The sequence below is a fragment of the Sturnus vulgaris genome, chromosome W (assembly GCF_052056855.1).
Source record: "Sturnus vulgaris isolate bStuVul1 chromosome W, bStuVul1.hap1, whole genome shotgun sequence".
NCBI classification, from domain to species: domain Eukaryota; kingdom Metazoa; phylum Chordata; class Aves; order Passeriformes; family Sturnidae; genus Sturnus; species Sturnus vulgaris.
The window spans coordinates 28,429,047-28,443,057 of NC_142282.1; the positions used below are offsets into that span (position 1 = coordinate 28,429,047).

General features: G+C 43.6%; 1 protein-coding gene across 3 annotated transcripts in view; it reads left to right on the forward strand.

Moving 5' to 3' along the window:
- Window positions 1-14,011, forward strand: part of LOC148220086 (ubiquitin-associated protein 1-like) — a 63,849-nt gene that overhangs the window by 24,294 nt on the left and 25,544 nt on the right. For 2 of the 3 annotated variants that reach the window (XM_088155643.1, XM_088155642.1), the window contains exon 3: window positions 5,701-5,825. The exons of the other annotated variant lie outside the window; for it this stretch is intronic. In XM_088155643.1, coding sequence (XP_088011769.1) covers window positions 5,701-5,825 — 125 coding nt within the window. The remainder of the gene's footprint in view (window positions 1-5,700; window positions 5,826-14,011) is intronic. 3 annotated transcript variants of the gene reach the window in all.

A 14,011-nucleotide genomic window follows, 5' to 3' on the forward strand; every position in this document is an offset into this window, starting at 1 on the left:
CCCCTGCAGCCCCCCAGCTACCAAAGCTTGGCCATGAAAACCCAATACACTTCACTAGACTAGTACTGTTATGACTGGGCTAGAACAAAGTGAATACTATGTCCATCAATGTTTTGCTTCAGGAAGACTTAGTTTTCAAATGTCCTAAAATACTTGGTGCATCTCTTAATGTGTGCATGTGGGTTTTGTAGCAAAGTTGTATTCAAGATGAGGTTATATCACTGGTCATTACTTAAAAAAAAAAAAAAAAAAAAAAAGCATAATGGGAAGAAACTAAGTGAGTTTTGTTGGGTTTTTTTTCCTGTACCAAAACAGTGTTGCTATGTAAATACCACAATGTGCGTTTGTATTCTCAGTGGCTAGTATATATATCAGACAAACAAGAAATCTCTACAAGAGGACTTGTCATACAAGGGGAGGTGTTGTTTTGAATAACACCACTTAGTGTGTCAATAGGTCAAATAAGCTGAGTATTTGCAACATTTGAGTAATTTGGGCTGTGAGATTGGTACATAGAGGTAATTCTGCTTCACTTGAATCATCCTGCTTAGAGCATGACTTGTGCCAGTGGGACTAAGCAGGGCATAGTAGCAGCAGTCGCACCAGTCTGAGCAGTTGAGAGATCTGGTGGTCTCTGATGTGGCCATGATTTATCACTCTCAGTGCAAAGGCTGTCACAGTTGCTATTTCTACTTAAGCAATGCTTTGGCATATCCAGGCTCTCAAATTGCCAGTTCAAATACAATTTGCATGCTGTGTTGCAAATAACAGTGTTGGTGGCTGGTGAGGTGCCATCTTGATGCTGTGTTGTGCAATGCTTGAATATGTGCTTCTCACTAAGGATCAGTGAAAATACTATTATATTCTCCCTGGAACACTTTTTCATCCTGATGGTGCAGATAGGATGTAGGTTATTTGGCCTCATGGTTTCAAAGCTGGAAGAAATACCACTTTTGTCCAACAGGACTCTGCGACCAGACACTGGTGTATAGTATGGGAGTTTAAGTGATGATAGCACATAAAGACAGGACCTGGGGGTCCTGATTGACAGAAAGTCGAATATGAGTCAGCACTGCCCTGGCAGCCAGGAGGGCCAACCATTGCCTGGGGGGCACCAGGCAAAGCATCACCAGCCGGTCAAGGAAGAGGACTGTCCCCCTCTGCTCTGCACTGGTGCAGCCTCACCTTGAATATTGTTAGCAGTTTTGGTCACCGCAATAGAATAAAGATAACAAACTATTAGAGAGTGTTACGAATGGAGGCGAGAGCTTTTAGATGAGTCCTGCCTTAGGCTTAGGTTTCTGGCAGTGGCTCTGTTTGAGGCGGCCTGCACCTCAAATTGATCTTGCTCACAAGTTCTTAAGAATGGCCAATTAGGTCTATTATAAAATGAATTATTTATTGAATAGACACAAGATTAGCAGACAGAAGACTTTAAACAGACTTACTACACAGAATAAAACAAAGAACTTCTAGTAGATACAAATACAGTACATGATAAAAGCTACCTATATTGCAGCTAACAAAGAAATAGTATAGATTAGGAGTCAATGTAACTTACCACCAAATTGATGATGGAGTACACATAAAGTCCTTTCTCTCAATTCCCTGAAAAGTTACCACGGAGTTTGCATCCAAACTTTGTGGAGCAGCCCTACATGTTAGTGTGCAGAAGACTTCTGCTTTGTGAAAGTTTGGTGTAGCTTTTGTAAAGTGAAGTGTCTGTCAGTCAGAAATTCGAGCAGCTTATCTTCCTACATCTTTGTACTAGTTTGAAACCAGACCAGCAGGGGATTCCAAGTCAGAACTACAATTTAATAGGAAAATTAAAATAAAGGCAAAGAACACTGGCTTAAATTGACACTCAGGATACAACCTGACACCCTGTTGGTCAGGGTGGTGGTAGCAGTCTGATTAAATGGTGGCTGCAGTCCTGCTGAAGTGATAGATGTGGTTCTGTTGAAGTGGTAATCCTGTAGAAGGGTCAGATCTTCCTCTGAAGGTCCAGTGGTCGTTATGGAGCTCTTGTCCACTGGGAATTCAGTGGATAAGGCTGCTCATGGTGTTCCAAACTCAGATTATATCCAGGTAGGAATACTTGATTCCTCCTCCTGGGCTGAGCATTTCACAATGGGATGATGTAATTTTATGAGTCATGCAGTGAGACTTGATGGCCCATTAACAGAAGATATCCCCTGGAGGGAGTTATCAGGGATGAGTCATAGAAGAGATAAAGAACACTGCCCCATCTGTTTTTAACAGCTTATGAAGATGGTGACAGAATACATTGTCTTGGTTTGAAAGACAGGTATTTGCTAAGGAAAGGCAAGAGCCCCTTTCCTGAGATGCAGAGTGCAACCCCCTCCCTTTTAATTATTTTAGTTTCAAATCAGAGTCCTTCAGGCGGGAGATGTGGGGATAAGAATAACAGTTCTTTACTGATATCTAACAAGGCAGAAAACAACAACAGCTATAAAAATTGACAACAGAACAGAACAATATAACTCAGTTCCAGTCCCTTTTGGCCATAGGCCGTCTCCCTGTGCTCAGTTACCGGTGCTGGGGGCAGGGCAGGTCCCGCGCAGTTGAAGAGGGCTGGGTGATGGCGGCAGCGGCCCAGGGGTGAGAGGGATGGAGGAGCGACTCCCCCCTCATGGTGTCAGTTGTGCTCGGCAGAGTGTCCGGAGATAGCAGGATGAGGTGGGAGAGCAGCAGAGCGATGTCCAAAGGCAGGGAGCGTGGATCTCAGCGCTGGGATGGCAAGGGAGATGACAGATCAGAGCCCGGGCCGTCCTCCCACTCCACGAGCCAAACGAGAGCGAGTTCCAGCCCGCTGTAGACCCCCGTCCCACCTTTCCTTTTCCGGTTCCCCGTCCCCCCCCCCGTCCCCCCCCCGTCCCCCCCCCCCCCCCTCCACCCACCCCCCTACGAGAGAACATTATCTTATTGTTTTAAGGTGTAGCCACAACTACTTAGCATAACAATGGGAGAAATTCCACAGAAAGAAAAGGGAACAATTCAACCCCCAACATACATACTTTTGGTTACATCTTATATTGTAACCTAAGACAATCTTGCTCTCAAGGTGATATGTTTATTGTTTGCTCGAGATCTCACCTCCCTGGATAACTCCAGAGATAACTCGCTACCGGACAAATGTCCAGCCTAGGTTATCTCACCAATTAATGTGAGGGGGAAAATGCCCTGAGTTATGCACCAGCTGATAGGCAGAACATATAAGCTCTTCTGTGGCAGACAAAATTCCTTCTACAGAGAGCATCCAAAGGAGAGCTGTCAAGATGGTGAAGGGCCTTTAGAGGAAACTGTATGAGTGGCCAAGGTCACTTGGGCTGTTCAGCCTGGAGGAGACTGAGGGGAGACCTCATTGCAGGCTACAACTTCCTTGTGAGGGGAAGAGGAGGGGCAGACAGCCATCTCTTCTCTCTGGTGCCCAGTGACAGGACCCAAGGGAATGGCCTGAAGTTGTGTCGGGGAAGGTTTAGGTTGGATATTAGAAAAATGTACTTGACCCAGAGGGTGGTTGGGCACTAGAACAGGCTCCCCAGGGAAGTGGTCACAGCACCAGCCTGACAGACTTCAAGAAGTGGTTGGACAATACTCTCAGGCACATGATGGGATTCTTGGGGCTGTCCTGTGCCAGACCAGGTGTTGAACTTCGATGATCTTTGTGGGTTCCTTCCAACTCAGGGAGTTATTCTATGATTCTATGAATTTCAAATTAACAGGATGTTCCTCGTTTTAACAGATTCTTATCCTGGCTGCCTTGTCAATAGTGAAAGAACACAAATAGTACCTTAACTGTCATCTGAGTATGAAAATGGGTCAGTGTCATGAGTGGAGTGGGAGATTCAAAGTTTATTAAAGAAGCCCTGTCACTGAGTCACGAGGTGCCAAGAAGACCCCCTTGCTTTCAAAACTCCTCAGGGAGAGGAGCCTGAGCATGGCCTCTTAGCCTCAGACTATCAACAGTTTGCATTTTGCAACTTTTTCCTGCAAGTTCTAATGATGGCAAATCAGCTATATTTGTATAAAAAGGAATTATTTATTAAGACAAATGAACAGACAAAAGATAACTGATGAAAGATCTTAATCAGAATTACTACACAGTATAAAACTAAAAGAACTACTAGTAGATTACAGCATAACATAAAGCAGTGCACTATATCAAAGTACCTATATTAAAGCTAGCAAAATAAATAGTATTGATTAGGAGTTGAACGTAACTTACCACTGAAATTACAATAATGTACATAGATTCCTTCACTTAATCCCTTGGAAAGTAACCATGAAATAGGTGTCCCCACTCATGGGAGAAACTCCAAGCATTTCCAGGAAAATGTATAGGACATTTCTGCTTTGTTGAAGTTTGTTGTGGCTTTCACAGTTGTAAAGTGAGTGTCAGAAATTCAGCTTATCTTGTCAAGTCTCCCTTCAAAAGTAAGATACTTATCTGCAGTTGGGAGATGCCAGACCAGTGTTAACCCCATGGTGCCAAAATAACTCACTACAAGACAGCTTGTCTGAGTTATCTGACTGGTTAACAAACAATAGATAAGTTAATGTGGGGAGTGAGACGCCTTGCTGCAGTCAGATAAAAATGATGAGTCACAGCTCACTGAACAAGAGGTTAGTCACTGAACACCATCTTAGTGATGCCAGTCATGTCTCTTTGGATCTGTATCACTCAAAGCAGTTACAAATGAGTGATAGAGGAATGCTTCAGATTGTTATACACAGCTGGAAACATTGCTTGTAATTCTTAAAGCATAGACCAGAGGTCCAAAAAAGTGAGCGCAATTTATATTGTGTGTTTTCTAATACTTTATGGCAACTCAAGGAAAGCAAACCTATAGTCTGTCTGCTTGGAGGTGGTTGAGCTTTAAGTAATTCTGCCTTATGAGTTTACAGGATGCCTGAAGAAAGAGTTTAATCCTAAAATACTTTTTAAATACCACCTGAGTGATAAATATAAAGAACAGATGGAGTACCATGAAATAAGTCTGAGGCTTCTCATTGGAGTGATCACAAATCAGACAGCTAATTAAGTTATATTGCCTTGTTTAAAAAATCAGAATTGCTATGCTAAATAGTCTTGAGCTATTTCACTGTTTTGGTTCAAGTGGAGTATCTAGACTTTAGGCCACTTTGCCCTTGTGACCACTTCTGTATAAATGTGACTTCCCACTTATATGCCAATACTTGGATTTTACTTCAGCTTAGATGCTCTAAAGCTGAGTTATTTTAAAACCTATTTTAAATATGATAAAAAATATGGATCTTTTTAGAGACATAACAGAATACAGTGTTCAGGAGAGAGCTTCAATTTACAATTGTGTAGGGATAGTCTTGTCACAAGGAAAGCTAAAACACTGGGTGTATTGACTTCAAAATCTATTTGGTCGTTGGATTGTTGTGTTGTGTATTTGAGGTTTTTTTTAGTAGTTATGAGCTAAAATATTAAAAACAAACAAAACAAAACACCACCAAAAAAAAAAACCTGAGGCAATGAAGTCCAAACAGATTCAATATGTTTCTGACCAAGCAACTTCCTTTGTATTGAGTCACCTGGTATAGTTTGGGCATCAGAGATAAATAGTTCCCAAATACAGAAATATGAGTCTAAATTGAATGCTTTAAGCTTGTAAGGGTTTTTTATACAATTTCTACTTTTGATCTTAGGTCCTTTCAGTTATCTTGATGATGTCCCATTTAAGATAGGAGACAAATTCAAAATCCCAGCAAAGGTTGGATTGCCCATTGGTTTCAGCCTGCCTGATTCTTCTCAGCTTGTCAGAGAAGCCCAGGTAAGTGATGTGTTCTGCCTTTCTGCTCTCTTCCCTCTGGTGCTGTAAACTGCAAATAGTCACAGTTTGCACGTGTGTTCAAATGTTAATCTTGATGGTCCTGTAGTGTCATTTTGTATTCCAGCCAGTAGTTGCAGAAGATCTGTTAGAATATTTATAAAAATAAAAATATGATAGGCTGTGCAAAAAGCTTCTACTTAAAAAAAAAAGCTTAATAACGTTTATTTTAGCATATCTACTTCAAAAATTACAGCGTTTTTGTTGTGGAGTCCTGGTTTAAAAGACAGGTGTTTGTCAAGGAAGGCAGGAACCTTCCTGGAATGGAAAATATTACTCCCTTCCCTCCAAATTATTATAACTTTAAAATTATATCACTCTCAGGCAAAGATATGGGAAAAGGAATAACAGTTCTTTACTAGAATATATTTACCAAGATAAATAAACAACAACAGCAACAACAAACAAAACCAGAAACCAAATAACAGTCTTCTCTCGCCTGTCAAGCAATTTCCTCTTTGGTGTAGTTAGGACCACAACCGGCAGAAGCGCTGGCGGGCCCTGGCGAGGTGACGGTTCCAGTGACTCTTTTTCAGCCAGCAGAGGTGTTAGGGATTAGGTTTCTTTTCTTTTGTTCCTTCTTACCTATAGAATTTTTCCCATAAGTTGCTAAGAAACACTAACTACTGGGTACTTAAGAAAAGCAAGTGGCCAAGCTCAGGCATCTGGTCGCACCTCTCTCATCTGGGGGGTTTCTCTCCACCTTGAGAATTGGGCAGGTAAAGGGGCGGGGGCAGGAGCTACTCTCACTCGGCTTGGGAGGAGGACGCTAGGAGCTGCTGTTTTGGGGAAAGGAATTCCCTGCTGCCGCCGGAGCCCAGCTCGGTCCTGCTTTCTTCTTCCATGGGGATCTTGAGCTTGCCTCTCTCTGCCCTGCTGGGAGCTGGTCTGCCGCTGTCCCGCTCCCGCCGTTTCTTTGGCATTGCTTTCGCTGCATTGTAGCCCTGCACCCCCTGCCTGCCGAGACATCCCACGGTTCCAGCTACAACTCCGGAGCTTCTGATACATCTCATCTACCACCCCAGAATTTTTTGCTCATTTCTGCCGGCTCAGCTTGCTGTTTCCATAAATCCTGCTGGGGCACCGGGATTGACCGCCCCAGGGGGTTTGTGAAGCAAAGCCTCTCTTTCATCCCTTTCAGTCTCGGATGAGCCGCCATTACCATGTGCTTCCCAAGTTCACACCACAGCACCCCCTTCAGAAACAGGGGAATCATCACACCTACTCTGGCCACTGGGAGCCAGTAGCGCCCCTGCCATCTGTGACCGTAACTACACCAAAGGGGAAATTGCCTGCAACCAAGAAGGCTGTTACTGAATTTCTGATTTTGTTTGTAGTTAATGCCATAGTTGTTATTATTTGTTTACTTTATTATACATACTAGTAAAGAACTATTATTCCTATTCTCATATCTTTGGCTGAGACCCCCCCCCTTAATTTCAAAATTACAATAATTTGGAGGTAGGAGGTTTACATTTTCCATTCCAAGGGAGGCTCCTGCCTTTCTTAGCAGACACCTGTCTTTCAAACCAAAACAAGAGGGCACTAGCGGGCCCTGGTGAGGCAAGGCAGCTGCAATGATTACCCCGTGGCTGCAGGGGGCTCCTCATCGCATTGGCAGCTTGGACAAGGAGGGAGAGGAGAGATGGCTCCCCTTGCAAAACTCATGGGGAGTAGCCAGTCTCAGTACCCCTCTGGATGGTGAGCTGGACTGTAGCAGTAGCCTCGGAGCAGTGGGCTGGAAGAGCAGACCCGGGGCAGCAAATCAAAGTGTAGCAATAACCCCATCATGACAGCAGGAACAGTGGGGGCTGGGCGGATCTGTGGGGGGGCGGCCGAGCTAAAGTGTAGCAAAAATCCTGGAGCAGTGGGGGGCAGGCAGGTCTGATCGGGCAGCAGTTGATGTCGGCAGCCGTTACAAATAGCAAAAAAAAACCCCCAGACTCCAGCAGCAAACCTCAACGCAGCCCCATCTAGGGAAAGAGAGGTGCCTACTCACCACACCACATGAGCCCAGCCTCTGACCCCCAGCCAAGTTTTGGTTAGTCATCTCCTCCCCCCCGCCCCCGACCTCTCGCAGTATCTCTGCACTTCCCAGGAGAAACCCCCCAGCCAGATAGGTCACTCCCCAGCTAAGAGACTGCAACAACTGCACCCTTTCCTCCCTTCTCCACCAGGACCATTTCAGTGTCATTCCAAGATGTCCAGCTATGTCTTTTGTCTCTTAAATACCATCCATTCATCATCTCTGGGGCAACAAATGGGAAGAAAATTTCCCGAGAGAAAGAAAAAAACCAAAAAAATGAAAAAGCCTAACCCCTAACAGTTCTAAATGCTACCCTAACTAAATTTGAATAGCATTTTTAAGAGGCAAATGCTAAGAACTGATACACCCGTCCTATGGTATACTTGCAAAATATTGTTTGAGGGTAAATAGTGTTTATATAACCATATTTTATGTGTTCTCACAATTGTGGGATGAAGAAATAAATTTTCAGTTCTTGTTTTCTGTGCAGTTCTGAGTGGGAATTCTTTTCCAGCTGTAGGGTACACAGGTTACAGCATGGTACACAGATGGCTTCCAGGTCTTTGAGAAGCAGGTCTCTTACCATAAACTCATAGTAGCATAAAATTAATGGCTTTAGCATAAATGTTGAAAATCTAATCTCCAAATGCAGGTTATGACACAAGAAGTCCTATTTGAACTATATTTTCTCATTTTGATTTATGATTTTCCTTGGCAGTCCAAACTGATGGTTATTTTCATTTCAGTTGTGACAGATAGTTCTGCTTCTTTTCTTCCCTTTTTTTTTTTTTTTTTTAATTTGTTTTTTCTGCCCTGCAACTCATCCACTGGAGAGCTGACTACCTCAATTAGCCTACATCATGGCTTTTTCATTATAACCATTAAATGATTACCTGGTTGTCCTAATACACATATTTCCACTCAGTTAAAGTGGTGTGGAAGAGGTAAAGGCAACTAATGTCCTATTGCTGGCTTCATTGTGCTATGCCTCCATTTTCCTGCCATGATGAGGCTCAAGTATAATAAGTCCAATTGGACTGAAGTACCCTGCATAATAGGATGCAACTATGTAGAATACGCCTCTTGCAGAGCAATTTGACTTTTTTTACAGCTGTAGTGAGAGCTGTTAAAAAATAAAAGTGCAATGAAGCAACATTGCCCAAAGCTGTATATTTTTATATAAATACCCCCTTTTTTAATATAAAAATTTTTTGATCAGTTTTGGTCTATGTATATAGCCACACACACACACACACACACACACAAACCCCTCATAACTCTGCTTGGATAGCAAAGAATGTACAATGAGTAGTGCTCAGCACTTCTGCCAGTGACTTGTTTTTCAAAGTTACCTTGCTGATAAATTGCATATCATGCCTCTTGGAGTCTTAGAGCTAAGGGAATGGAAAGCTGTTATGCAGTTGAGACAAGAGGTCTCCAGGATCTCACTGGAGCCTGCTATAAGGATAGGATGTGGTGCAACACATAGCAAGTCCCAGAAAAGCTTAGTAGAGGCCTAGCAAGCCTTGCTGGTTTGTTGCTCTTTAGAGACAGGAATTTGTATGACCTAGCAGTCCCATGGCAAGAGCACTACAGTTATGTGCCATTATCCTGGCAAGGTGCGGTAGTTTTGGTATGCCAATTTGAAATTTCCTGGCCAATGCACCAATTTATGTGGTGGATCTAGCGCTGGCCAAATGGCCAGTGCACCCCCTAGAATTATTTACTCATTTCCTGCTGTGAGATAGGATTAGAAGGAAGGCAAAGCAGGCTCAAACTTTAAAGGGTATAAAGAAAAACTTTATTAACATAAACTAAAAGAAACAAATAATAAGAATCAGAATAAAACTGTCAGAACACTTTTCCTCCCCCCTACACCCTCCTTTCTTTCACACTGACAATGTACAGAAACAAATCAGTCAGTTTACCTTCTCTAAAATAATCTTTCTCCAGTTCACTTAGGGAGAGGAGTCTCTCTCGTCAGGCTATAGAGACTTCTCCACAAGAAAACAGTTCTCTCTTGGCTTTTAATTTCCACGAATAGCAGCCACCTGAGAAATCTGCAATCGTGAAGTCCCTCCCATCTTTCACAGCCTTCCCACAGCTGAGTTCATGGGCCATGTAAACTTATGGGGTACTATTTTAAGGATGAACTGCTCAGAAGCAAAGGTTCTCTTTATCTATCTCTGAGATCATCTCTGGGAACAAAGGTCTTCTTCTTTCTCTGGGGGCAAAGGGTCTTCATCACTCCTCTCTCTGTTCAAATTTCTCATGGAACACAGCTACTTCAACATCTGCTTGCTTCAGCACTGGTACCTCTGCTCATGACTTTGGTTAGAACACTTCATCCCCTCAAAATGCATTCCATGAGTTAGAGGGAAAAAGAGTCCGATGTATCAACTATATCTTTAGCATAGCTTTACAAGAAATTTTCAGCCCAAGGCATCTCCTCATCCCCTCCCATCTGGGACCTGACTCTTTCTTCTTGTCTGACCTTGATGTCTCCATGTTGTTTCTCTGCATGTCTTTGCTCTGTCCTTTTCTTTCACTCGAGAGAGGATGGAAGGTCTTCAAGTCTCATCTGTGCAGTGAAAGAGTTAATATCTCACCCGAGGCCTACAGATGGTCATGTGATCCCTGCCGGGTGGCTTCGGGAGTTGTTTATGGTGGAGAATCCTGCAGTGGCCATGCTGGGAGCCTGGGCCAGGAGAGCAGGGGCCTGGGCCAGAATGGCAGCGGCTGCTCTGGGGGGAGAGGTGGCTAGGATCTCGACAGCCAGGCTAGAACTCAGCGGCAGCACCCGTGGGCCGATGGCTTCCCCTCCCACTTGCCCTGTGGTTTATGGTGTGTGAGGTTTTGAAACCTCCGGGTGCTCTTAGGCACCCACACTGTCGGGTTATGTTCTTCAAAAAGCCGAGCAGATAATAGTTACTACAAAGTTGTTTATTGCAGAAGCACATCAGTCTCAAAGGCAAAAACAAAGCAAAACAATGGCAAAAGCACATGGCGTAAAAGCAAATGGCAAAAGCAATGCCATAAAGCAGTGGCAAAATGCAGGTGGCAAAATGCAATGGCATAAATGCCATGGCATAGAGCACCAGCTCTCCGTGATGCATGTTCTTGTATAGCAACTTCCAACTAGCTAAGATGCAAACTCAGACCACTACTTTGTAACCTATTAGAATTCTGTTTTCTTAGCATGCCAGGCTACGTATAAACTATGTACATGGCCTATCTTGTTCTAACTGAAAAATATAAGCAATATTCTTAACTATAACTCTATTATGTCTGAAGCTAGGTTCTTGGTGCCTCAAAGGAAACACTAGTATGTCTTTCAACCTTCACTAGAACATGTACTACTTCTCAGGCATCTATGACCTTTAACTTACTAAAAGCACTTAAAACTTATTTCATTTACTTACTTACTTACTTGCTCCATCTACTCATTTACTCATTCCATCCAAAGGCTTTAATTCAATTCCTGCACTCTGATTTCTCTCTGAAGGACTCAGAGAGACCCCTGACTTACTGACTCCAACAATGGTGAAACTCAGCAACGGCAGCATTTCAGCTGCACTGTGGGCCTGGATGGCCGCACCGCAGGGGAAACCTGGCCGGGACAGTGCTGCAGCAGAGGCAGGGCCCGGCTCGGCCCAGCCCTGCCATGCCCACGGCCCGTGTGGGGCCTGGCCCAGTCCGGCCAGATTAGTTACCTACTGAGAAGCCATAAGCAAAAGAGATTCCCATGGTTTTTGTCTTTACATGTGTGTTCACAAAGGCACATCTAACTTTTTCATTGGTGTAACAATGTGTCAGTATTAAAAATCAGCCACTGATTGGTTTTTGTGAGGTCTAAAGGAAGCTACCAAGGGCCTTACAGAGAATTATTTCCATAACTGGTTCCTTTCCTTCCTGTCCTGGTTCAGGGCAAATTTGGCAGAAAATCTCCAAAGAGGTTCCTCCAGAAAGCAGACTCTAGCAGCCCCTCCCCCAACTGGTTCAGGAAAAGATTTCCTTGGAGAGAAGTGGAAAAAAAACCTGTTTATTTAACAGGCAAAGCACTCCCCAGCACAAAAATGAACAATACTAAACAACAAAACCTCTTGCCGCTCCAAAGAGATGACTAATTCAGAAAAAGTCCCTTTCGTGGGTTGCAGCCTGGCTCACTCAGTCTGTTATCAGTTCCTCCAGCACTGGAAAATGACGTGGCCCAGGCCAGGCCCCAGTGGGCCACAGGTGTGAGCTCTGGTGCTCTTCTGAGTTTTCAGTCCAGAGCAGTTTCAAACAATTCCAAGAAAAAAAGAAAAAAACCCCACAGTCCAGGGAACTTCTTTGCCTCAGCTAGTCAAAAACTAACTAAAAAGCAAAGAAGAATTCTCTCCTGCTGTCCACTACAGACAACAATACTGTCTGTGAGAAGGATGTGGGGGAGCAAGTAGCAAGTGCAGTCTCTGATAACAAACTCCACTCTTCTTCTCTCCCCCTTCATTCTCAGAACCAGTCTTAAAGCTGCAGAACTTAATATCCAGCATAAACAGAAGAGGCGATTGGGGATACAAGCATCATATAGTCACCCTAGGACATTCCACCCCTTATCCCCATATCATCAGCTTACTACCAAAACTAATATATATTCTAACTCTACACACACATACATTATACATACATATATATATATATATATACACACAGTATACAGCTATGCAAAGATAATCACAGTAACACTCAGCAAACAGTGATATTTGCATATGGTTCTCACCCAAAAATCAGATCTCCCTGAGGTACACATCATATTGTTCCATGTCTCTTCATTATCCACCATGTGCAACCTGGTCCCTGAGCAAAGACAATCCCATGAAGGGGTTTGTCTGTACTTGAGGCAGAATTGATACAAACTGTCTTCCCTAACAAACCTCTGGCATGCACCACTGGGACTTTGTCTCCATCTACTGTATGCAAGGACTCGGGCAGGGCCTGCTCGGCCCTTACCAAAAAAATAAATTAATACAAAACCAGCACACAAGGGTATCTTATAACTTCTTGTGAGTCACAGGTTATATCCTGACTTTACTTGTAGGCTGTGTTTTCTGAGCATTTTTGGGTTATTTAAAGAGCATTTGAGATTGTTCATTCTTACTAAGATATTAAAGCTTTAAGTAAATTTAGTCTGTTCAGAATATTGTCCTTTCAAGCAGGCCACTACTATAACCAATAAACCGATAGTGAGTAGCTTACAAATGCCTTCCTGTGCTAACCTGGCCCTGAAGGAGCTGATGTTAAATGAGAAAAGCTTGTGAGATCTTGTCGTTCCAGTAACTGCATCAAAATTTGCTACTGCAGGTAGTCATCATCAGTGTAGCCAGTATATGCCCTTTGCTGGTGAGCCACTGGCACTGAAGTAATACCAATACCTCTTAAACTAGTTGGCATAAAACTGTAATATCAAGTCCCTTAGAAATATATTAGGGGTAACTGAGTAATACTGTATTGGTCTTTGGATGAAAAAAATACTCCGCTGTACTCTTGAATGACTTGTGTAACTTGTGGATGGGAGGTAGTTCAGTGATGCCAAATCTGGGTATGGCTATCTAGTAGGCTAGCTACATCTGTTGTCTTGGGGGGAGAGGGTGGGAGAGCTGTGAAACTGATCTTGGGATGATGTCCTGGTTTAAAGGACAGATGTCTGCCAAGGAAGGTGGGAACCTCCCTTGGAATGGAAAATGTGACCCCCTCCCCTTCAAATTATAATTTTGAAATTATGGGGCTTTCAGACAAAGATATGGGAAAAGGAATAGGTCTTTACTAGTATAAATATATATATATGTGTGTAATAAGGCAAACAAACAAAACCAGGACCCCAGTAACTAACAGCCTTCTCTCGGCTGCAAGCACTTCCCCGTTGGTACAGCTAAGGTCACAGCCGTCAGGGGCGCTCGTGGCTCTCGCCTGGGCAGGGCAGGGAAGGTGCGATGATTCTCCCACAGCTGCAGGGGTCGCTGTGGCACGAGCTCAGCTGCCTCTCTCCACATGGGTAATGGTGGACGTGCAGACGGGAGAAATAGAAAAGGGGCTTCTTTTACAAACTCACGGGCCCGGTGCCCCT